Source organism: Panthera pardus, unplaced genomic scaffold (genome assembly GCF_024362965.1).
Source record: "Panthera pardus isolate Hobbes unplaced genomic scaffold, ASM2436296v1 HiC_scaffold_8, whole genome shotgun sequence".
Classification (NCBI taxonomy): domain Eukaryota; kingdom Metazoa; phylum Chordata; class Mammalia; order Carnivora; family Felidae; genus Panthera; species Panthera pardus.
The window spans coordinates 29,215,718-29,240,173 of NW_026527013.1; the positions used below are offsets into that span (position 1 = coordinate 29,215,718).

At 46.6% G+C, this 24,456-nt stretch overlaps 1 protein-coding gene across 4 annotated transcripts in view; it reads left to right on the forward strand.

The window, feature by feature from the left end:
* The first annotated feature begins 10,105 nt into the window (after positions 1 to 10,105).
* PTPRG (protein tyrosine phosphatase receptor type G) overlaps positions 10,106 to 24,456 on the forward strand; it is a 712,041-nt gene continuing 697,690 nt past the window's right edge. For 2 of the 4 annotated variants that reach the window (XM_019469870.2, XM_019469872.2), the window contains exon 1: positions 10,106 to 10,992. In XM_019469870.2, the coding sequence (XP_019325415.1) occupies positions 10,908 to 10,992 (85 nt within the window). In that variant the 5' untranslated portion in view covers positions 10,106 to 10,907. The remainder of the gene's footprint in view (positions 10,993 to 24,456) is intronic. The other 2 variants (XM_019469869.2, XM_019469871.2) reach the window with 2 other exon arrangements.

The window sequence follows — 24,456 nt, forward strand, 5'->3', positions numbered from 1 at the left end:
TAAATTCTTGATAGATACCAGAAGGAAAAGCATCTAGTCCTGGGCTTTTCTCTGTTGGGAGTTTTTTGATTACTGATTGAATCGCATTACTCATTATCAGTCTGTTCATATTTTCTATTTCTTCATGATTCAGTCTTGGCAGGTTGTATGTTTCCAGGAATTTATCCACTTCTTCCAGGTTATTCAACTTGGTGTTGTACTACTGTTCATGGTAGCCTCTTACGATCCTTTGTAGACCTGTTGTGTCAGTTGTATGTCTCTTTCATGTCTGATTTTATTTGAGTCTTGCCTCTTTTTCTAAAGTCTTGTCAATTTTATTTGCCTTTTCAAAAAAAAAAAAACAGCTCTTTCATTGATTCTTTCTATTGTTTTTCTGGTTTCTATTTCATTTATTTCTTCTCTGATCTTTGTTATTTTTTTCCTTCCACTAACTTTGGGTTTAGTTTGTTCATCTTTTTCTAGATCCTTGAGTTGTAAATTATATTATTTATTTGAAATATTTTTAAAAAAATTTTTTTAGGGGCACCTGGGTGGCTCATTCTGTTAAATGTCCGACTTCAGCTTGGATCATGATCTTGTGGCTTCTAGGTTCGAGCCCTGCTTTGGGTTCTGTGCTGACAGCTCAGAGCCTGAAGCCTGCTTTGGATTCTGGGTCTCCCTCTCTCTCTCTCTCTGTGCCTCACCCACTCACACTCCGTCTCTCTCTCTCTCTCTCTCAAAAATAAATAAAACATTAAAAAAAATTTTAATGCTTTTTACATTCTATTCCTGTAAACTTCCCTCTTAGTACTGCTTTTGTAGCATCCCATAGGTTTGAGCATGTTGTGTTTCCTTTTTTTCAAGCTATTTTAAAAATTCCCTTTTTATTTCTTCTTGGACCTATTGGTTGTTCAGAAGTATGTTGTTTAATTTCCATATATTTGTGAATTTTCCAGCTTCTCTCCTGTTACTGATTTCTAGTTTCATACCATTGTGGTTATACAAGATATTTGGTATGATTTTAATCTTAAATTTGCTAAGACTTGTTTTGTGACCTATCATATGATCTATCTTGGAGAATGATCAAGGCACTCTTGAGAATAATGTGTATTCTGCTGCGGTGTGATGGAGTATTCTATATATGTCTGCTGGCCCATTTGGTCTAAAGTATGGTTCAAGTCCAATATTTCCTTGATATTCTGTGTGGTTGATCTATCCATTGTTAAAAGTGGGGTATGGAAGTTCCGTACTATTCTTCATGTTTGTGGGTTTCATTACTGGAAGATTATTGTGATCCCCTGGTCGTATCATAGCACCTTGATTTCTCATGTTCCTTGAAGTTTTGCATTGCTGTCTTTGCATTTTGAGGTAGCAGTCACATCCTCTAGTCTTTACTAACTACCCATTCTAATGTGTCCAAAGTCATTTTTCCCCCCTCCAGTGATGTGCTGGAACTTCTCCTCTGGAAACCTTGATTTCCACAAAGGTTCTCTTGTCCACAAGTGATTGTCCAAGATGATGTTTTTCATGGGCTCTCAGACTGTGGCCAAGAGGGGCTGGGGCCAGTTTGCAGGCCACTGCAGGGTGCACAAATGGGGATGAAGTGTGTCTACTTAACGCCCAATGCATGAGTGGGCAATTCCTTCTGGGCTGCTTTTTGTATGGTGCTGAATCCTATAGCTCCATCAAAGGCATTTTGGTGGATGAATGCCAAGGTTTTTTTGTGTGTATGGAGGAGACAAAAACAAGGAACATCCTATGCCACCATGATGTTGATATCACTGTAAATGTTTCTTTTTTTAAAATAAGTTTATTGTAGAAAAGTTTAAATGTGTAAAAAATATAAAGAAGAAAATAAAAATCACTGGTAATTTTACCACCCTAAGATAACCATTTAAAATATTTTAGTGTATTTTCTTCCAATAACTTTCACATATATATATATTTTTAAAGTTAAGGTAAGAGTATGCATTTGTGTTCCCATCTTTACACCTTACAAAGCAAGGTAAGGGGGTGCCTAGGTGGTTCTGTTTGGGGGTACCTGGGTGGCTCAGTCAGTTAAGTGTTAAGATAAGTTAAGTTAGTTAAGCTGTGCTGACTGCTCAGAGCCTGGAGCCTGCTTTGGATTCTCTGTCTCCTTCTCTCTCTGCCCCTCCCCTGCTCATGCTCTGTCTCTCAAAAATAAATAAATGTTTAAAAAAAGCAAAGTAAGCATTGTTTCCCATGTCTTTACAAGCATCATTTAAATTCCCATGCAATAATCTGTTATATTAATGATAGGTTTTTCAAAATGTCATTTTTATGTATAATTTCCTATTATAAATATTATTGCAAGGAACACCTTTGTAAACATTTTTGAGGGATCTTCTCTGCTGATTATCTCTCTCTCTCTCTCTTTTTTTAAAATAATTTCTTTCTTCTTAAGGATGGATAACACTTTCCCATAATCCCTCATGAATTTTTCTCTATTATTTTATTGTATTCTTTATTTTTATTCAAGTATTTTATTCTTTATTTTTTTATTCAAGTATAATTGACACTTATTATCTGTTTTTTTTTTAATTTTTAATTTGAGAGAGAGAGAGAGAGAGCACACCTGAGCAGGAGAGAGGGGCAGAGAGGGGGAAAGAGAGAATCTTAAGCAGACTCCACGTTCAGCAAGGAGCCTGACATGGGATTTGATCCCACAAACCTGGATCATGACCTGAGCTGAAATCAAGAGTCAGATGCTCAACCAAGTAAGCCACCCAGGTGCCCCTATCTCTGTTTCAAGAGATTACTAAAAGTTAAATTTCCATGCCAAAAGACATAAATATTTTTGAGGTTCTTGTTATATATTCCTTCACTAACAGAAATCCTAAACAGAAAACTTAAATCCACTGCGTTGAAATATTTCATATTTATTGAAAGTCCCCTTGTTTTCTGCAATTGTGGAAAACAGTATGTCTGTGAAAACTGGTTTAGGTTTTAACACTTTTCATTTCAAAAGCATCGTTGTAAATAGCAGCATAATATTCCATTGAATAGCTATGTCATTATCTAATTGATCCCTACACTTGAACATTTATTTTTTCCCCACATTTTAGCTGGAAATGCTGTGATGAAGATTCCTATTCATGAATTGTTAGCACCTCTGATTACTCTGGACCTACAAAACTTGTGAATCATGTTACTGTGATTTTGGCTTTGACTCTAGCATTTAGGTCTAGCATTAGGTCTAGCATTTTGGCTTTGATTTTGTGATTTTGGCTTTGACTCTAGCATTTAGGTCTAGCATTAGGTCTAGCATTTAGGTAACTAGGCTTCAGGTCTTACTCCCTGAGCCTAGGGTTCTCCAGAGACTGAGCCCCTCCCTTACTTCACAGTCCTTGGTAGCATCACTTCAAATTACCCAACCTATCGATGCCTTAGTCTTTACTTCTTGAAAATAGGAATAATAACAGTTCCCACCTCCAAAGACTGTTGTCAAGGCTTGAATGAGATTATAGCTACTTTTTTGCTGCCTGTCCTTCTCCTAGTCCTTATTCTTTTTTTTTTTTAATTTTTTTTAACGTTTATTTATTTTTGAGACAGAGAGAGACACAGCATGAACGGGGGAGGGGCAGAGAGAGAGGGAGACACAGAATCGGAAGCAGGCTCCAGGCTCTGAGCCATCAGCCCAGAGCCCGACACGGGGCTCGAACTCACAGACCGCGAGATCGTGACCTGAGCTGAAGTCGGCCGCTTAACCGACTGAGCCACCCAGACGCCCTTAGTCCTTATTCTTCAAACGTGTTGAAAATCAAGTATAAGCCCTGCACTAGGTCCGGCAAGTGCCTAGCCCTAGTCCGGGCAGAGGTACAGGACCCAAGCAAGGGCAATCAAAATACATTTTGGGGAATCATTATGGACATTGGGAAAGATTTCTGAGAACAGGTATCACCAGGAGCCAGACAAGAAAGTCAAAGGAAAGGTAAGCAGAGCCATCAGAGCTCAAGAGGGAATTTGGAGCCATTGCTGGAGCCCCTGGATACAGTTTTCCCAAAGTCTTACACTTCCCACCAGTGAGATAAATCAATAACTTCCTTTCTTTGCTCCAATTGGTTCATTTAGTGCTTCTGCTGCTCGTAACCAAAACAGCTTTATCGGTCATTTTTGCTGTGAGGATTTAATCCTATTTTACAATAGCATATTAAAATACTACCACTATTAGTTCACTGAATATAGGGCATTATGTGATCACAAGTATCATTATTATTAGAGGACTTGGAGGCTTTTCTTTTGTACATTTTTTTCAGAGTAAACATATTTTGTTGTCTTTATCCTTTTACCCTAAAATAAACATTGCCCCAGAATCTGAAGTCAGAATGACTAAGTTTTCTGTTGTTACTGTTTTATAAGGATTCAGTCGTGAGGTTGGCAACGTAGTCACAAGTGCGATTCCTCTACACATGAGGACGCTCTAAGGGAAGAGGTTAATGGCCAATGTACAGTTTCCCACAGCTGCTGTAACAAAGTACCACAGACTGGGTATCTTCACACAGCAGGTATTTATTGTTGCACAGTTCTGGATGCTACAAGTCCAAAATCAAAGCAGTGCCTGGGCCACACTCCCTCTGAAACATGTAGGAAAAGTCTTCCTTGTTTCTTCTCAGTTTCTGCTGTTTGCCATCAATCCGTGGCATTCCTTGGCTTATAAATGTGTCACTTCAGTCAACTGGCCATCTATTTCCCACACGTTTGCATATTGTCTTCGCTCTGTGCTGATCTGTATCTGTGTCCAAATTTCTCCTTTTTGTAAAGACACCGAATGTATTGGATTAGAGCCCACGCTAATGACCTCATTTTAACTTTCCTCTGTAGAGACCATGTTTCCAAATAAGGCCATATTCTGAGGTACCAAGGGTTAGGACTTCAACATTTCTTTCTTTGGGGGGACACAAGTCAACCGACACGGTAACCATTTCGCTTTAACAGTGGAGAGGCTGTTTGCAAAGGCCACAATTCCTCTTATCCTTGTTTTCCTGCTCCCATTTGCAATGGAAGTTTGCTACTCTTCCCCACAAAAGCTGGAGTCTGTTTCTCCTTCTCCCTGAACTGGGGCTTTTGGACTTGCTGGGACCAATAAAATGCAACGGTCAGTCTAGATTTCAAGATAGTGTACAGCCTCCACTCTCATTCCTACTAGCCTGAGACCATTTTGCGAAGTCCGAGATAGGCTGTTGGAAATGTCAGTGAACGAGAACTGAGGCGCCCCAGCCAACGGCACTAATTGCTGGGCATGTAAGTGAGGCCATCTTGGATCAGGCAGACCCAGCTGAGCTCTGGCAGCTGGTGCTATAGCTGCATGAAGGACCTCAGACGTGACCAGCAGAAGTACTGTCTCACCGAGCCCAAACTACTGGCCTCCAAAAAAAAAAAAAACAAAGGTTATTTCAAGTTACTACATTTTGGAGTGTTTTGTTACATAATAATAAATGATTGATACAGTAGATCTGAGTCCTCTTTTACTACCTCAATCACCTTGGTTAAATCACTTACTTCCACTTACGTCTAGGAGCTCCTGCTTCTTTCTTTGTAAAATGTGGGTATTTTACTGATCTTTCGCCATCAGTTCCAAGTTTGAAGTTGTTCGTTTCCATTTAATAAAACCCCAGCTCAGGGGCACCTGGGTGGCTCAGTTGGTTAAGCATCCGACTCTTGATTTCGGCTCAGGTCGTGATCTCACGGTTCGTGAGGTCAAACCGTGCCTCAGGCTCCACACTGACAGTGCAGAGCCTGCTTGGGATTCTCTTTCTCTCTCCCCCTCTGTGCACTCTCTCAAAATAAATAAATAAACTTAACAACAACAATAACAACAAAAACAACCCAAAGAGGTAAAAGGCATAAAAGGAACTTATCAGCTCAAGTAACTGAAAAGTCCAGGCGTCTGGTCTGGCTTCCAGTAAGACTTAATTGAAGGACTCAAGTGATGAAATTAGGGTTCTGCTGGCCTCTTCCTTTCCATTCTGTTTTCCTCTGGGCATCAGTTTTATTTTCAAGCAGTCTCTTCCCGAGTGGAGCCCTTCTTTCTTGTCAAAGCTTAAGGTCATCCAGCTTGGTAGGTCCAGAAGGGTCTCGCTCTCATTGTACCAAGTGGATACAGGTGGCTGTTATTAACCGAATCAGGCCAGGGGGCTGAAAGGCTCCAAATGGTCGGGGTTGGGACATGTGCCGATGCTTCACCAGTGAGGTGGAAAGGCAGAGGGTGGCACTGGAGGAAGAAAGACCAAGACTGTCGGTAAAGATTAGCACAAAGGAAAACCAGGGTGCTGTTAGTGGAAGAAAAGACATGGGAGTTGAGTAGGCAGAGAGTAACATGTTCACTGTCTCTTGCATAGGCTTGTTGAACAGATAACAGTAATAGCTTACATTTATTAAATGCTTATTAGATGCTCCACACTACTCTAAATACTTCACTCTTTTTTCTCTATTTTTTAAAAAAAATCTTTACTTATTTTTGAGAGAGAGACAGAGACAGAACTCGAGTAGGGGAGGAGCAGAGAGAGACAGAGAGAAAGAATCTGAAGCAGGCTCCAGGCTCTGAGCTGTCAGCACAGAGCCCGATGTGGGGCTCGAACTCACGGAGAGTGAGATCATGACCTGAGCCGAAGACGGATGCTCAACCAACTGAGCCACCCAGGTGCCCCACTACGCTCTGTTTAACTCCTTTTAATCTTCTCAATTTAGAAGTAGGTGCACTTATTACTTCTGCTTTACAAATGAGAAGACTGAGGCATGAAGTGGTTAAGTTGCCCATGGTCAAACAGATAGAAGCCAACTAGACTGGCTTGAGAGCGATCACCTTTAACCAACAGTCTCTACACACAATAGACCACCAGCACTATGGCAGGCAGAACCCTGAGATGGTCCCCAAGATTCCCACACCCTGGTGTATTATCCCGTCTTCTGAGAGTGAGTGAGACCTATAAATGTGTTGGGATACTCACTTCATTAGGTTACATTTTGTGGCAAAAGTGATGGGATGCTCACTCCCAAAACTCCTACATAGCTGCCTGTAGGGAGATTCTCTGTCGCTAAAGAAGAGCTGTCGTTATGTGAGAGGACTGAATGGGTTGGACCTGAAGATGGTCTCCAGCTGACATCTACCTCCAGCCAACAAGCAGAAAGAAAATGGGGATCTCTGTCCTACAGTGACAAAGATCTGAATTCTGTCAATAATCTGAATGGGTTTTGAAGAGGACTCTGAACTGCAGATGAGAATGCCTGGCAGACACCTTGATTTCAGCCTAGGGAGACTCTGAGCAGAGGACCCAGTTATGCTGTACCCCAACTTTGGAACTACCAAGTGGTGACATAATAAAGGTGTATTGTCGTAAGCTCCTAAGTTTGGGGGTAATTTATCACCAACACCAGCCCTTTCTCTTTGTAGACTTATCTTCCCATGGGGGATCCCTTCCCTCTTTTGGCACTCCCACGGCCCCTCACACCCAGTATCTTGGGGTGCTCACCATATTGTGCAGCCCCCACATCTCCTGGGAGGTGGATTGTAATCATCAGGTGGGGACACTGTCAGGTTCACTGCCTGGTCATTCTATACTGTCAACACTTGATATGATGTCCGGTATATATGAGCTGTTCTATAATTGGTTGTAGAATGAATGAATGAAAAGGCATCCTGTGTGGTAGCCATTTAAAATTCTATTTTATAGGGGCGCCTGGGTGGCTTACAACCGACTCTTGGTTTTGGCTCAGGTCATGATCTCGCAATTCGTGGGTTTGAGGCCCATGTCAGGCTCTGTGCTGACAGTGCTGAGCCTGCTTGGGATTTTCTCTGTATCCCTCTCTCTCTGACCCTCCTCTTTGGGCAGTCTCTTTCTCTCTGTCGTGCTCAAAATAAATAAAGTCACAAAAAAATTCTATTTTATTATGGCACCTGGTAAGGCCTGGGTTCAGCCTAGGGCCTCAGAAAAGTCACCAGCCTGGATCTAATTCAATGTTACTTTTTAGTGTGCGGCGTCCTAAGGGTAGTGGTGATTTACTCTCCAAACCCATGTGAACTTTCCCCCACTAAGCCACTTCTCCCACCCACGTGTCAGTGTCTTCTCAAACCATCATTTCTTTGCCTCTGCACATGGGTGGAGGCAGACAGGCCTCAGAATCCCAGCTCTACTACTCACTAGCTGGGGATCCATTATTTGACTCCTCTGAACATGTTTCTTTGTCGATAAAATAGGGAAAATAATCCCTACTGCTGGCAGACTCTTGTAAGGACTCTATGTACTTTGGAAGGTAAACACGAAGGTCACAGGCCTTGCCTTTTTTCATCCTGGGCGGGTTCCCACCATGCCCGCACAGTAAATGCTCAATGAATTTGTTGAATGAACAGTTTCTGGAAAAGAATTCAGCACAGTGCCTGGTAGATGATAGGCATTTCACAAATCGCAGTTTTTATTACCTACATTTTGCAAAGGAGGAAACTCACCTGGGGATGTCTTCTAGCCTACAGTTCTAATTCAAATCCCACGGAGTTTACCATTCATTCGTTAGTAAGGTAGCCAGACACACAGGGGTCATTTTAACCTCTTTGGAAGCTCCCAACTGACAACTGGACAGCCCTTAAATACGACACTCCCAAGAAAACTGACCCTCCAGCATTTACGGGGGAGTCAGGATTCCAACAAAACCAGGAAGGACCAAATTCCAAAGCAAACAAACTCATTACTGAGGGAGGGTGTTCCCCCCTGTTCATCTAAAGATAGGGCGCGGGCCCTCCCCAGGAACTTCCTGGCTTTTATTAGTTTGTAATCCCAAACGTAACTTTTCAAAGGTTTTTCTTTTGGAAGTGTGGGTGTGAAACTGCTTCCCTAATCACATCTTGCAGGAGGATCTCTGAACATCTGTACATTATTTGAAAACCTAGCATCCGGTTGGGATGTTTGGGTGGCTGGGTGGGTGGGTGGAGGACCCTGCGTGGTGGGATGGAATAGCAGGAGCACGTTAAAAACATGTCAAAATGGCTTTTAAACAGAGGCAGAAAAATTAGGCAAAAATTACAAAAGGCAAATTACCTTGGCTTAATTACACGTTTAATCAAAAGCCTGCCTCCCCCACTTTTAGCACCCGCGTAAGAGGGGAAAATAGGGCGCTTAGAAGTCTGAGCGATAAAGATCTTCTCACCGAGAGCCAAGGGACAAAACTCATTACAGATAAGCCTAGTCCTCCCATTTCCCCCGGACGCCTCTCCCGGATTGCTAAAGAGGCAGCCGCTCCCCGGGTAGCTGCCAGGAAATCGGTCCTGCCCCGCGGCGCTGCTTTCACCCAGCCGAGGGTGAGAGGCGCATTTCCTGCGCCCTCCCCACCACCCAGCCAGAGCGCGGGAACCTTCCCTCCTCCCGCGGAGCTTGGAGTTGGAAAACTCAGCCACCGATCCTCCGTGGCGAGGGGAAAGGGGGTGTGGGGCTCGGAAGGGCTGGATTTTGCAAGCCTCGGATCGATATCCCTCCCCTCCCCACCCCCCCTCCCTAACCGCGGACTCCGCCAATGGAAGCCTGAAAGGGGGAAAAAAAAATTAAATCCCAACGCAGCCCCAGAGCAAAGGCCTCTCGGCTTTGTTTCCAGGCGGGGGAATACGCCGGGCTGGGGGCACGAGCAGGGACTGAGGCAGGGCGCGCCCCGCTGCGGCGCTGCTAGGGCGCTGGGGCCGAACTGGACCCCCCCCCCCTCGCCTAAAAAGGCGGGCAATCGACTGTCCCCCTCCTCTCCTCTCCTCAGACCCGAACCAGGTCCTCCTCCCCCCAGGTCCGGGATCTCCGAGCAAAGCAGACGACGGAGGGGAGATCTCGCCAAGCCCGCGCTAAGCGCGGCGTCTTTAAGAGCTCGCAGAACTGGGAGCTGGCAAAGACTCGCCAGCCCGAGAAGGCAGCCGTCCTCCTCCCTCTCTCCGAGACTGGGCCAGAGCCGTCCCCAGGCCCCAAACTGCCTCAGCCGAGCCCGCAGTACCCCTGGCTGTGCGGGGGCAGAACCCGGCGGCGGGACCCCTCGGAGGCGGGAGCCGAGCGCGGCTGCTTTAAGAGCGCGGTGAGCGCGCTCCCGCTTCCCGCAGCCCGGCTGCGCGCCCCCGTGCCCGCCGCGCGCCCCCTGCTCGCGCGCCGCCGCGCCCGCCGCCGCGCGCCCCCTGCTCGCTCGCTCGCTCGCCGGCTTTAAAGTCTCTGCCAGGATCCATGCTCACATGTTACTTCCTGTATGGAGGCATGGCCAGTTTCCAGCCCCGCGCTCCTCGTTCCTCCCCAGCCTGCGCTGGAGCCACAACTTTCAGGAGCATGGACTGAAGGCGCCCTCGCCCCAGCGCCCCTCTGAGATCCTTTGTGTTTTCCTCCGTTTCCTCCGGCCGTTTCTATTTTGGGGGGCTCTTCGCTCCCCCCGCCTCTCCCCTCCCCTTCCCCGCTCGCAAACATGCCTCCTTCCTTCCCCGGGCCCTGGAAGGAGCTGCCTGCCTGAAGCCCGGAGACGCCGCGCCGCGCTCAGCCCCGCCGCCGCCCGCCGGCTCTCGGGCTGCGCCGCGCCGCCGACTCAAGTTGGGGATCTTCGGCTGCTCGCCGCCGCCTGCGGTCCCTGCCTGCCCCGGGCCCCCGGCATCGCCGCCGCCCGCCGACTACTCACTGGCCCTGCTCGCTCGGCTTGCTCTTTTTTTGAACGGAAAGCAGCCCTTCTCCGCCGAGGATCGTCCCCAGCGTGGCTCCGCGTTCCCGGTCACTTTTTGAGATTTTCCGGGGGGCGCTCGGCGGCTTCCCGGATTCCAGGGGGACTCGGGCCGCCGAGCGCGGGGGGCCCGTAGAGCGGGCGAGCAGGGGAAGAGCCCGGGTTTAGCGGAGGCTCACACGGAGGCAAGAACTTATTCAACAAGTTTACCCCCCCTGCCTTCCTCTTTTCGATGTGCGTTTTCGGACATGCGGAGGTTACTGGAACCGTGTTGGTGGATTTTGTTCCTGAAAATCACCAGTTCCGTGCTCCATTATGTCGTGTGCTTCCCCGGTGAGTGCCGGCCGCTGAGGGGACCCGGCCCTGGCCGGCGCGCGCGGGGGGATGCGGAGTTGTCGCCGCGGCACGGAGCTCGGGCGCCCGTCCCGAGGACCCTGGAGAGGGCGAAGGGGGGCCGGGCGCCCGGGAAGGAGAGAGAGGGATCCGCTCGGCTGGTTCTGGCGGCGTTTAGGGAGGCTGATGGTTGGGGAGGATGGAAGCAAGGGCTGGCGGGGGGACAAGGGGCCGTAGAGGTCTGCTCTCGCTCAGGTTTGGCAGGGGGGGGGGGGTTCTGAGGGAGCCGGAGTAGGAAGAAAAGCTCGCTTTGCTGACACGCCGCGGTTCGGGAGAGAGCGAGCTCTGGAGCGATTGAGGAGACTGGGGCCAGGGGAGGATGCCTCTGTGGGTTTGGGGGGCCCAGGGTGCGCCCCTCGCCTAGGAGAGGATTGAAGGAGCTCGGAATTGGGGGACTTGCTTTGTGGCTTCCCGACCCTTTGGAGAGGCTGGTGGTGGAGGTTTGGGGATGTTGGGAGCCGCCTGCGTTCTGGTGTCCGGAGCCAGGGGCGACCCCCGTTCGGGGCTGGGGGGCAGGCTGCTCTTCCGTGCTGGAGCGAGACAGCTTTCCCGGGCGCTGGGGCCCGGGAGCGGTAGGAGGGCTGGGAGCAGGCGGTTTAGGGAGATCCGTGGCTCCCTCAACCGCGACCCCGTGGCGCCTTTGCCCAGCAACTCTGCTCCGCGGGGCTGCTCCAGTAGGGGCGCCGGGGGCGGGGGTGGTCGGCAGCTGGATTCCAGTTCGCAACGGGGCGGATTTTTTTTCTGTCTCGCGCGCCCTGCCTACCTTCATCTTTGCCCTTTTGCAGGCTGTTCGCGGCTGGCAGACCTAGACCCGCTGCTTTCTGGCCAGGTTAAGACGGGAACAGTATTGGCTATCGATGACGATAATAAATCACCGCACGTAGCAGTGTGCGGCTCGGCGACCCTCCACATCCAGCCCTCCACTGGCGGACCCTTTTTCCTCTCCGGGAGAGCAGAGGCCAGCCGCCTCCCTTGCCTCTCTTGCTGGAGCCCCCCAACCCCCCGCGCCCGGGGCTACAGCTACACAGCTCCGAGCTCCTTGGAGTCTGTCCGACCCCGCTCCCCGGGGGTGGAGGCCACGTCCTCTGCCCTAGCATGGGGAAGGGATGGGAAGGGGGCGATTCGCTTTTTTATCACTCGCTCTCGTAAGGATGGAGGACCACCCCCCGCCCCCCGTTTCTGCCCTCTCATCTATTAGCTCTTTGGCTACCCAGAGGTGGGGGTTATCTGAATGAAGGAAAAAAAGAACGTGCCCTGATGTTTCAGGCGGTCACAGCTGCCTGTCCCTGAGCGGCCTGAGCGCAAGGTTTTGGTGCAGCGGGTCTCCCAGCTCCATCGTGCGCCCTGCAACAGGGCGCGGGCGCTCTCGCTGCCCTCAGGGACCTGCTCCGGGAGTGGCAGCGAGTGTCCCTTTTGCAGGCACGGGGTGGCATCGAGGGGCAGAGAGGCAAAGCAATGTCTTCTCTACGGCACCCCCTTTCCCCTCTGCGCATCCTCCTGCCCCCGGAACCGCAGGGAGCTCCTGCCACTGCCCCGAAACCTAGCTCGGATGGTGAGCGAGGACGCGCGTCCACATCTAACACTGAGGCCTGGGGTTTGCCCACCGGGGTTCCGTCTCCACGGGGCTAGGGGCGGTGCGGACATTTCTCCTTAAGAATGCCCTCTCTCCCTTAAAAGACTCCGTGTTTGTGTTTCCTATCTGCTGCTTCTAGACTTTCTCTGCCGTAGACTTGCCGGCTGAGTGGGCTCAGGTGCATAGTGGGGTCGACCGTTGTAAGGGTCACGCTTTAATGGGGGCAGTGGGAGGCAGCAGAAGAGCAGCCCTGCGAAAGAAGAGGAATTTCTCCTTCCACTTCTGGCCGCCTCCTTAGCTCGGCTGTGCAGCCAGTGGGCTGGCCGTGGTTTTCTTTTTCCTGGTGTCTCAGGAAGCTTGAAATCCAAAATGGGACCTCCAGTGATGCCGCCTTCGTGGGGCTCGGACAGTTTGCACCTTCCACGTTTTCTTTTCGTGCCCACGCGGCGAGGTAAATAGCACATTTCCTCGCCCCGGAGCCCAAGACTGTCGGAAAGGGAAGGTGCAATGGTGTGAGGCTCGGGGAAGAGGGCCTGTGGTTCGGAAAAGTACCTTTTGGAGAGGGTGCAGCAAGCAGCCTCTGGAACCAGGCAAAGTTAAAATGTCAGAGCCGTGGGAGACGCCGGCTTTCGGTTTTCCGAAGGTGCCGCGACGCCGCTGGACCTCAGGGGGCGCCCCCGAGCCACTGGTGGGGCTCCTACCACCTCAGCTCGGCCGGCTCGGCCTCCTGGGTGCGGTGGGGCCGCGGTGGGAGCGGGGTTGGGGCGCACGCGGCCGGGTTCCCGGGCTCGGGGGCCTGCGGGTGCGCCCTGGGGCGAGGAGGCAGCCTCAGCTGGGAGCTTCTGCTCCTGGCTCGCTCCAAACCCAGTGGGGGCCCTCATTTGCTTTGGGGACCCCCCCCCCCCCTTGCCCTCCATAACCTCGGAAGCTTTTATCTGGTTGACAGGAGGGATAAAAATGCTTCTGGTATTGGATAGGGTCCTCCTTGTGAGGTTTTAACCCCAATCCCTTATTTTGTTTCCTCTCAGAATGATCAACTTTCCATTTGCATTTGCCCTCCGCTCGTGTTTCGGATGCAGGGTAGCTGTAATGTGGGAGGATTTTGGAAACAGCCTTGCCATGGATCTTTCCCCAGCTGGTCGGAAACAGTGGCTTTTAGTTAGTCTTCCAACAAAAGTACAGTATATGGCAGGTGTGGGACCCGCATCTCGGTTAGTGTTTCAAGAGATGTTTCCACTTTCCAGAGCAGAAGTGTTATCAAACATGTTTTAGTGCCTAGTACGTTCTTTTCCTACGTGCTTTAGAAAATACGCTGTTACAGAAAGATTTATGAAAATAGGAAAATGCAATGGATCCCTGTGGGTCCCGCCACCCAGTTACAGCGATGATCAATTCAATCTTTTCTATACCCTTCCACCCTCCCTAACAGCTGGTTATTTAAAAGCAAACTCGGTACATACTTCACTTAAGCGTGTCGCATATATAGCTCATCTTTGAGAATTTAAGTGCTTGCAACAGGATATAAAATGTTACGTGAGAGGGTTAACATTTTATGTATTTTACATTTGTAAGCTATTCAGCAGAAACATAAAATTTTTTTTCATTGATTTCTTCTCTCTTTCCACCCTCAGAGTGAAACTGTTCTCTTTGATTCTGATATGTTTTGTACCATAATTACATTACATCTAGGAGGCCAACGTTGGAAACACTTCAGATGGATAAGCTCTGTGTACTTTGGATGTGTCAGAATCAGACGATCTGTGATTGATGTCCAGTGAATCTCCCTCTCCTGCTGTCGGATCATTTGCATGTACTTGCTTATTGGTGATGGACATCCTTTATGGCCTTCTTAAAGATACTTTTAAAAAACTTTTATTTATTTTGAGAGAGCGTGCACGTGGGAGGGGCAGAGAGAGGGAGAGAGAATCCCAAGCAGGCATGGGGGCTCAAATCCATGAACTGCAACACCATGACCCCAGCTGAAATCAAGTGTCTGTTGCCTAACCGATTGAACCACCCAGGCACCCCATTTACGGCCTTCTTAGAAAAACGCAGAGGTAATATTTGTACGCTAGCAATCTTACTCTTGAGGAATGGAGTGAGAAATCACTCAGGTCCCCTCACCCCCTACACCCCGCTTCATGTGTCTCGTTTGAACCTGAATCTTTGTCCAGTCTTGAAACTTGGTCTCTTGGACACAGTTGTGGAATACAGCCTTCCATGTTTCCTTCTAAAGTGTCCTTCTTCCAGAGTTGATGAAGTTAGAACATGAATACAAATAGGCGTATCAGGATTTTTTTGGAAACGGAAAGTTGCTGCTGCCAGAGGCAGAAAGTTTTAAGGAAAAGTTGGCTGAAATGAGAAAAAAACCCACAACTGTTCAATAGTGAAACATCTCCCCATAATCATGGACTTGTTTTCACTGAGTAAAAGATTATATTGTTTACATGAAGCAGTGCAGGGACAGCAAAAGGAAACAAAACCCCTTTCACATTCCTCTTTGTTTTCTGAAACTCCCCAAGTTAATGTATATAATCAGTTACATATTGCTGCACCAATTGGAATGGACTTTCTTGCCATTCAGGTAAGATCATTAAAAATGCCCCATAGCAATTGTTCCTGCGGACCTCCCTCCCATCTCCTTACCCCCTCCCTTGTTTTTCTGGAAACTTCTTGACGCAAAGGACAGTCTGGACACTTAGATTAGCTTTACCTAGGTGAAGACAAATTAAATTTTGCTAATGCTTTGCTGCTTTACCTCTTGACCTTTATGGTGGATGGTTTTTTTTTTTTTAAATCTGAATTTCCACTCATCATTTTACTTGTATAGTATGCAGGCAGTGTAGCGGTATTTCTAATCAGGTGAAGAGTCTAAGATGGGTGTACATTCTGAATTGCAAGATTCAAAAAAAAATAGGGTTAACATTTTCATCCTGGGGCACAACTTCCGTGTGGTCACATTTCATGAATCAGAACTTTCAGGACAAATTCAGGGCATCTGAAGTTATCTAACGAATTCTTGATTCTCCCCATCTGCTCCCCTCCCCAATAAGCCTTTGATGTACCTTGGTACGGGTTGATCGCTATCAGGTGATAAGTGGTAATCACTGATTTTGTGATTTTGTGATTTTGTGATTTTTTGGCTGTATGTGTGGAAAATTAGAGGCCTGTGTATCTAATAATATAAAGGAAGCCAAGGAAATGTGCCTAGCTCCCCACCAGAGCTTGATGTAGGTAAAAAGCTAGTGAATACAGAGGTGGGGGGGGGTGGGGGGGGTGGGAGGGGCTCCAGAAAGTAAGAAATGTTCTCTTGGTTAAGAGCCTGCCCCCAGCAGGCAGTGGGAGTTGCTTGTGGAATTTGTCCTGGAACGAGATTGCCTGGGCACACATTAGGTCCACGCTAAATATTTGCAAAGGATTAAAGGATCAGATACTTCAGGTTCTCTTCCTGAGAAATTGGAGTGACCACCTTGCTTGTAAAGAACTAAATCCAGGTCTATGGCAATGCTGTGTGCACGTAAAAAATCAAAGGCACCATTGTAAGGAAAAGGGTTATCTGTTACAGACTTTGATTTGACATTTTTGGGGGAAAGGGGGTTGTGTCTATGAGGAATTGTAACCAAGAAAAATCACTCCAAAAATGATGTGTGTTTTAAAATCCCTTGTTTACCTCTCCCTACTTTTCCTACAGTTCCCTTTTGTCTCCAATTTCCAAGACCACAGAATTGTTAACGTTTCTTTAAAAAAAATAAATCTGGAAGCAATGTAGGTGAATTTCATTTTCAGAAGCATCTGATGGTTGAAATCTATAACAGATAAATTTGTGGTTTGCTCCGGTTCTAAAAAGTATGAAATTTCTAAGAGATGGCTGTGTAAGATTGCTTGAAGTAAGCTAGAGGGCTCCGTGTGCCATTGTCTGCTCCTATAGGGACACCTGTGACTGGAGGGGCCCTTTCACCTGGTATCATTTGCAGCAAAATGTTTGGTGTTTTGACAGAAAAAAGTATAATCTATGTGAGATGGTTTGTCAGGCCTATGCAGGTTCATAGATTTTATGAGTATAATATCTGATACACTTATTTCGAAAAACATTGTAGAAAGTGCTTTTAGGGCTACGTGGAGGAAAGACAGCTGACTAGGTTTGAGATGTGCTTCTCTTTTTGAAGCCCCTCTAACTGAATTGGGTGGTGTTACTGTTGTACCGGGGGTGGGGGCTGGGAGGTGGGAGGCAACTGTCACATTGAAGGAGAAGTTGTGTTCTCATGAAGGTCACTGTACTGTTGGGTCTGCATATAGCAAGAAGTCTTGTAGGAGCTTGGAACTTGTTAATGCCTTTTGTTTTTGTTTTTATTTATTTATTTATTTATTTATTTTTTTAAATTTTTTTTTCAACGTTTTTTATTTTATTTTTGGGACAGAGAGAGACAGAGCATGAACGGGGGAGGGGCAGAGAGAGAGGGAGACACAGAATCAGAAACAGGCTCCAGGCTCCGAGCCATCAGCCCAGAGCCTGACGCGGGGCTCGAACTCACGGACCGCGAGATCGTGACCTGGCTGAAGTCGGACGCTCAACCGACTGCGCCACCCAGGCGCCCCTTGTTTTTGTTTTTAAACCAGGTAACTGTGGAGAGTTATACTGAATATATTGAAGTACATAAGAGTATGGTCTTTGCAGCCAGCCCCCCTCTCCCATTACTAGCTGTGCTGCTTTAGATAAGTTACTTCACCTCTTTGTGCCCCTCTTTATCTCTCTTTCTCTTTCTCTCTCTCTCTCTGCGAAATGTCACAGTGATAGTACCCTGACTCCTAAGGTCTTTGCATGGCCTGAGCAAGAATGCATGCTAAAGGGCTTAGAACTTTGCATGGTGAACGAGAGGTACTCAGTACAGTAGCCATTTTTATTTTATGTGTATTAAAGAGAGTTGGACAGGAGTATATGGAAAGAGGAGAATGGAACTGAAAAAGACAAGGGTGTGTAAAATTAAAAAAAAAAACCATTTTAAAAGTGTTTACATAAACTTGCACGATGGGTTTTGTGCCTGGCTTTGCTGTTGAGGGCAAGGAGGAAGAGGACGGGCATGGGGACATCCCATGTAAAATTAGTGAAATGGTTACTTTTTGAGGTTTAAGAAAATAAAGTCTCAATGAAGTCTGAGATATCTCATCACTCACAGGACAAAGGAGGGTCTCCCCGTTACCAACTTAAAAGTCTTTTTCTTTTTTAATGTTTATTTATTTTGAGAGCAAGAGGGAGAAAGAGAGGGAGGGAAGGAGGGATAGAGAGAATCCCAAGCAGACCCTGTGCTGTGAGCAGAGCCCGACCGGACATGGGGCTCGAGAGATCATGACCTGAGCGGAAATGAAGAGTCAAACCCTTATCCGACTGAGCCCCCCTCAGGCGCCCCTCCCAACTTTAAATGGAAAAAATGTTTTCCACGGGTTTAAAAGGTGCCGTGTGAATCTCCAGGATCCCCGTGTGGTGTTATCCTTGGTAGAAAGAGTTGCCTGGCCCTGCACCCTGGGGTGCCGATTCTTCTAAGGCCTTCTGGACTGTGTTGTTACCAAAGGGGATGAGTCTGCCTGTTACTGGCATTCCTGGGTTTTAATTTTGTGCTGCTAAGGGGAAGCAAGCAGTGCTATTTGGGTATTGCTTTTATTTTGTACTCGTATGGCACTTGGACGCCGTCACATCCCTGGCTCCCCGTCTTCATAGATTCAGACCTGCCGGGCGTGCAGGGGAGAGCCACACACTGTGCGTAGCTCCTGCCCTTGAATCAATTTCTTGCAAACTGAAATCAGCATGATGGTTTTCTGGCCAAACAACAAAATGCGATTTTAAACCACTCGACTTAGCTATTTTTGGGCTGTGGCAAAGTGACACAGTTGGCTGCTAAAATCGAGCAGCTAAAAAAGAAGAAATGAAAGCATAGTTCATGGAATATGTAACACTTCCATGCAAGAAAATAGGACAACTGGTCTTATTTTTGGGTCTGTGATACTATTTTTCTAACGAGAATGAAACAGGTTTGTCAATTGATACCGCAATGGGTATACTTTTGAGGAATTCACGCTGGTTGTAGGACTCCAAGAGGTATTTGAATTTTCACACCATTGCAGCCACGTAAACTCCACAGTGTACTTAAATCAGATAAATGCATCATCAGTTTGGAATAGTTTGGATAGAGAAGACAGCCATAAACGGTTTACCAAATGTAAACGCATAGGCCGGATTAATAAGGAAATGTTGACTTTTTGCAGGTCACGTTAGTTACGCATTGTCAAAAGGATTTCTTTACAAAGCAATTGTTATTTATAAGTGGGTTCTGTTTATTAAAAAAAAAAAAATACTTTTCCTGAAGTGTGCCTATTCAGCGAGTGTGGAGGCTATGAACTAGGGGCGAATTACCCAACATCCTGTGGAGGCGGGATTGAGGGGCGGGCATCAGTGAACTGTCAGACCCAGATGGAGGTACCTCTTTCTTCAGGAACCACTGTAGGACCCCAGAGGCGCAGGTTGAAATTCTTGTTCTATTATGGCAGTGTTGCCTTGGGCAAATGGGCCTCAGTTTTTTAATCCATAAAATGAGAACAGTGGTGCTTGCCATTATCTAGGCACTGTGCCTGAGCTTTGACCTACCTGGATGTAGACACTGTAAATATCTCTGCTTTAGGTTGAAGAAACTAAAGCTGAAGGAAGCTGTCCCTTGTCCACGGTGTCACTCCTTGGAGTAAGTGGGGTTGGCTAGATGATGTCTCTCTAATCATTTCTCAGGATACTTTTGAATTTCAGACTGGTTGCTGTTTGTTTGAAAACTGTTTTTCCTAATTGCATAGGAAGGGCAATTAAGAGACAGACCCAGCCTTGTATATTTCGCCTTGGTACTTTTCCCATATAAGCAAGGACCATAAACACTAGGTGAAGTAAAGGTGTCTTTCTGTGTATTTACCACAAATAAATAAGGAAATAATGCAATTAGTATAGGACTTTCTTTGGTTTCATTGAAGGGATGACCTTTCAGCAAATTACTTTAGCTTCTCAATAAGGTGATAATAACTGTGGGCAGAGTGAGTTTGTTGGTGGTAAGTTTTTTTGATTCCTCGTCAGAATGATCTCATGTAGTTTATACTTTGAGAACTTTTGTTTGTGGCATCGAATATGGTTATGTTAGAATAATGTGGTATTATTATCCCATATATCATTCAAGTGTGGGCCGCAGGCTCTGGAGCTCAGCTGTCCTGGTTGTGTCCTTTTTTTGACTTGATGAAAAGGTCTGAGGGAGTTGTATTTGGTGGCAAGAGATGGTGTGGGTTCTGGATTTTTCCTCTGGGGTTTAGAAGTAGCCAAGGGAGCCAGGCAAGCCAGGCATGGGATCTGAGGAAGACCCTGCGCTCCTTTGGGGTTGTTTTCCCCACCCTTAACTGAAATTCGCCTGGGATTTTAGGGGTTGTTGGTGCCAGGCTGGGCAGTTTGGAAGGTTGTAGCCTTTCTGCAGGATGCAAGTCAGATGCTCATTGCATATTATATTGTGATTTCTGAGGTGTACATCTTGTTAACATTCCTCTGAGAGTTTGCTTCCTAAGGCTCTAAGAACCCTTTGATTATGTTGCTAACCTTGCTACAGAGTATCCTGAGGGAACAGCCAACAAGGTGGTGAGTGGATCTTGGTTAATGGAATGCCTATAAGCTATTTTTTGTTTTTAAACATTAAACCTTATTTTTCCTGGAGTCCAGGTGAAAAACGGAGGCTTGTTCGTGCCAATGAGGTTACATATAGGGCCTTTAAAACTAATGTGATTTGTGATTATGGGGCAGGATTCTTTGTCTAAATAGAGAACACAAAGCTAGTTCTTGATCTTACCCTGGAAAAGAGAAATAGAGAAGGACAGTCATTCGGGTTATCTGGAGTTCTGTGGGGGGCATCTGGCCATACTGTGTTGACAAGAAAAAAATGAAATGAAAAATTGGGGCATTTTGTATCTATGCCCTTAACAAGTGGATCCTGAGTATTTACAGCATGCCGGGCACTGTTCCAGGCACTTGGGGGACAGTGGTGACCCAAATGGGTGGAAACTCCTGTCCTCATGGTGGCTTCCCAGAGACGTCTCAGTTACTCCTGGAAAATTGGATGCACTGCAGCTTAGTGCCTATATTCTTGCTTGGCAACAGGGTAAGCTTGAATTAAATAGTGGCTGCCCCCTGAGATGGGGCAGTCACCGGGCCCATAGCGGTTATTTACAATATCCAGCTGGTCCCTGGAGGTGTTTGCCATCTGTGTAGGGGAGACTTGTAAGTTTCTGCCTGAGGGCAAGTTTTTTTGTTTTGTTTTTTTCTCTTTTTTTGGTTATTGCTTGCTTGAGGTTTTGTATTACCTGGATTGGAGGTGCGTAAGTGCATGTGTATGTGCATGTCATGCTGTGAGGACAAACACCACTGGCTGACAGAGTGCCTTCATTCCTGTCAGTCTGGCCTATACAAGCTGGAGCTCAGCCATCCTGGCTGTGTCCTTTTTGGCTGTGTAGGTGGCCTGCTGCTTGGGCGTTTCACGGTATTGTGACTTCTGTGGCCCTAGTCTAAATTGCTGTTGGCTTGTTCAGTTTCAAAAAAGTTGTTTTGAAAAATGTTATCATTTGGTATAAGAACCAGCTCTCTTGGTCACCTCCTTGTTACCAAACTATAGAGGAAGGAGATGAGGGAAGGACGGTGACCAGTCTGGAAGGATCCAAGTCAGTTAATACTGGAGATGTCATTTTAGTGGGTCCCTTGCCAAGTATCTTAATTTTTTCATAGAACATCCCTGAGCCATTAACTTTTTTTGTGTATGATACCTATACATGGTTTAATGTATGGTGGAAATAGCACATCTTAATTTTTCCAAAAACAACTTATGAAAACCAGCAGAGTGGCCAGCTTTTGGCATAGACAGAAGATTTGAGTGGGTGATTCCTTCGCCCTAATTCTAGCACATTCTTCAAGTGGCCATTATGATATGTGGTATATTCACCTGAATTCCTTATGTATGATTCAGATCCTAATTAGACTGTTTGCTCTTTGAGGCCAGGACGTCATTCCTCCTTCCATCTGGTCTATCTTCAGCATCGGTGGGGTGTTAGTCATATTTGAGGACTGACAGAATGAGTAGATGCTCCCTTAAACAAGACATTACCAGACATTTGATATCATTGTAATTGGTTTCCAGAAATCTCACATTATATATTGTATCCTTATAAGAGGTAGGGTATTCATACTTAACGTCTTCTTTAAGAGAATTAAGGGTATACATATTTTCATGGTGTTTGCAGTCCATCCTTAAAAAGGAAGAAGCTGGGCACCTGGGTGGCTCAGTCAGTTGAGCATCCGACTCTTGATTTTGGCTCAGGTCATGATCCCAGGGTCTTTGGGATGGAGCCTCGCATCCTACTCCCACTTGCGTGTGCCCTCGCTCTCAAATAAGTAAATAAATAAAATAAAAATAAAATAACATAATAAGAGAGAAGATAAATTTGTATTTTCTGTTGCTGGCCACCAAGGTATCTTTTGCTGGAAACAAAATACATTCTAATTAGAGTTGTATGTCCTCAGGGGCAGCAGGGTTATATTTTGATGATCACAAACTTTTCTCTTTTGGAATAACTTAGGCTACATTCTGTGAGGCTGATGTTCATTTACACCAGTAGTCCCCTTGGTTTTAGGGTTGATTAAGGAGAAATGGGTATTCGCATGTCTGCTTTGGTTGTTCTGGTAACAGTGACATGAGGTATCCAGAGGGCCGCAGAGTTTGCTTGCATGGACCATAGAGTCTGAAGATGAATGTTGATCTAGTACCTTGTGACAAGGCTTTGGGCAGGTTGGTCTAGGAAAAGGGCTTGCCCGAACTGACCATTTTTGCTTGCTTCACAAGTATTGGTTGATCACCTTGTCGAATGGCCTTGATGAGACAGCTGTTGGCTGGTACACCATGGTGATTCTTTACTTTGCTTAGAAACGAAGTTTTCTAGAATTCATTGCTAGTCGACGCCACCCTGTTTTATTCTTCTTCCATCCAGTTGTTTTCTCTTCTAAAACTACTCATTTTCTCTGCTTACATGCATGCAAAGGCCACGTGGAGGGTGAGGACAATAGAAAAAACTTGGTAGTTTTAGATATCAGCTCCTCATTTTCCCAACTGATCAGATTGTGCAGAAGCTGCTAAAATTATCTTGCGGGATAGAGGGTGGGTAACTCTGGCATTCGTTTTTTCTGAACCCCTTTTAAGATGTGCTTTTTTTTTTTTTTAGTTGTGTTTTTAATGTTTGTTTTTGAGAGAGACAGAGACAGAGCACCAGCAGGGGAGGGGCAGAAAGAGAGAGACACACACAGAATCCAAAGCAGGCTCCAGGCTGTGAACTGTCAGCACAGAGCCCGACATGAGGCTCGAACCCACCAACAGTGAGATCATGACCTAAGCCAAAGTCGGAGGCTTAACCGACTGAGCCACCCAGGTGCCCCTTAGGATGTGCTTTTTAAAAGAGAAGCTTCTCAGTTGTTACTGAGGCATAGCAACTGATGCAAAGGCGGGGGGGGGGGGGGGGGTTGCTGCTGATTCTAGAGGTTCCTGTCTTCACTGGGGATGCCAAGTGGAGGAAAAATTGATTTCTGGAGATGTAAGCACTCTGACCAGAAAAACAAAGGAGTTTGGGGAAATAATTCTTCACGTGCCTTGGGACCTTTAAGAGTTTTGACGAAGTGAGACTTGAGACAGGTGCATTCTGATGAAAGGGGCCGCTGGCAAATGTGTTTGGTTTTTGAATTGCACAGGTCTGTCCATCAACTTAAGTAAGTGACCCACTTTCGTGAATGCTCGCTTTGTTCTTTACTTACTTGGGCCAGTTACTTGAATTAGTTTTCTCACCTATAAAATGGGGGATGATGAGAGTTTTAACCTCCTGGAGTCCTTGCGGGGATGAAATGGGACTGTGAGTGCAAAGTACCAGAAAAGCGTCAGGTGCACAGGGCATTATAAATGGTGCCTAGCCGTTTTTAATATCTGTTGCTTAACATTTATGAAAGAAATGCTTGCATACATATGAACTCACTTAGTGCCATGTGACCCTATGAAGAGGTGGGAGACTGGGAACTCAGGGAGAGCGGAGATCCCACAGTTAACAAAATGGCCGGATCGGAATTCCAACTTGCCTTTCTAGATGGTGTCATGTTCCCTCTCCTCGTAACAGAGTAGGTGGTGGATGAATTAAAGTGCATGTGGCACCGGAACATTTGTTATTGACAGAGATTTACCAAAGATGGCTATTAGGTTTCATTTTTTTTTTTTTTTTTTAATTTTTTTTTTTAATGTTTATTTATTTTTGAGACAGAGAGAGACAGAGCATGAACGGGGGAGGGTCAGAGAGAGGGAGACACAGAATCTGAAACAGGCTCCAGGCTCTGAGCTGTCAGCACAGAGCCCGACGTGGGGCTCGAACCCACAGACTGAGAGATCATGACCTGAGCCGAAGTCGGCCGCCCAACCGACTGAGCCACCCAGGCGCCCCTAGATGGCTATTAGGTTTCAATTTGCCCTATCTGCCCCCACCTTAACGGAACAGGTTTATAGTTACCCTTGGTATCTCATTACTGAAATTACCTGTGTGGGTAGGATGTACGTGTCTTACTCTCGCCCTTCCGTCTTTCCTTCCTCCTGTCTGTCTGTCTATCTATCTATCTATCTATCTATCTATATCTGTTAACGTGGGACCTGTCCTATCCCTTGGGTGCACATGGATGGGAATACTCAGTGCAAGTCTGTAGCATGTACGTGTTCATGTGTTTGTCTCCTTCTTGTCCCTGTGTTATT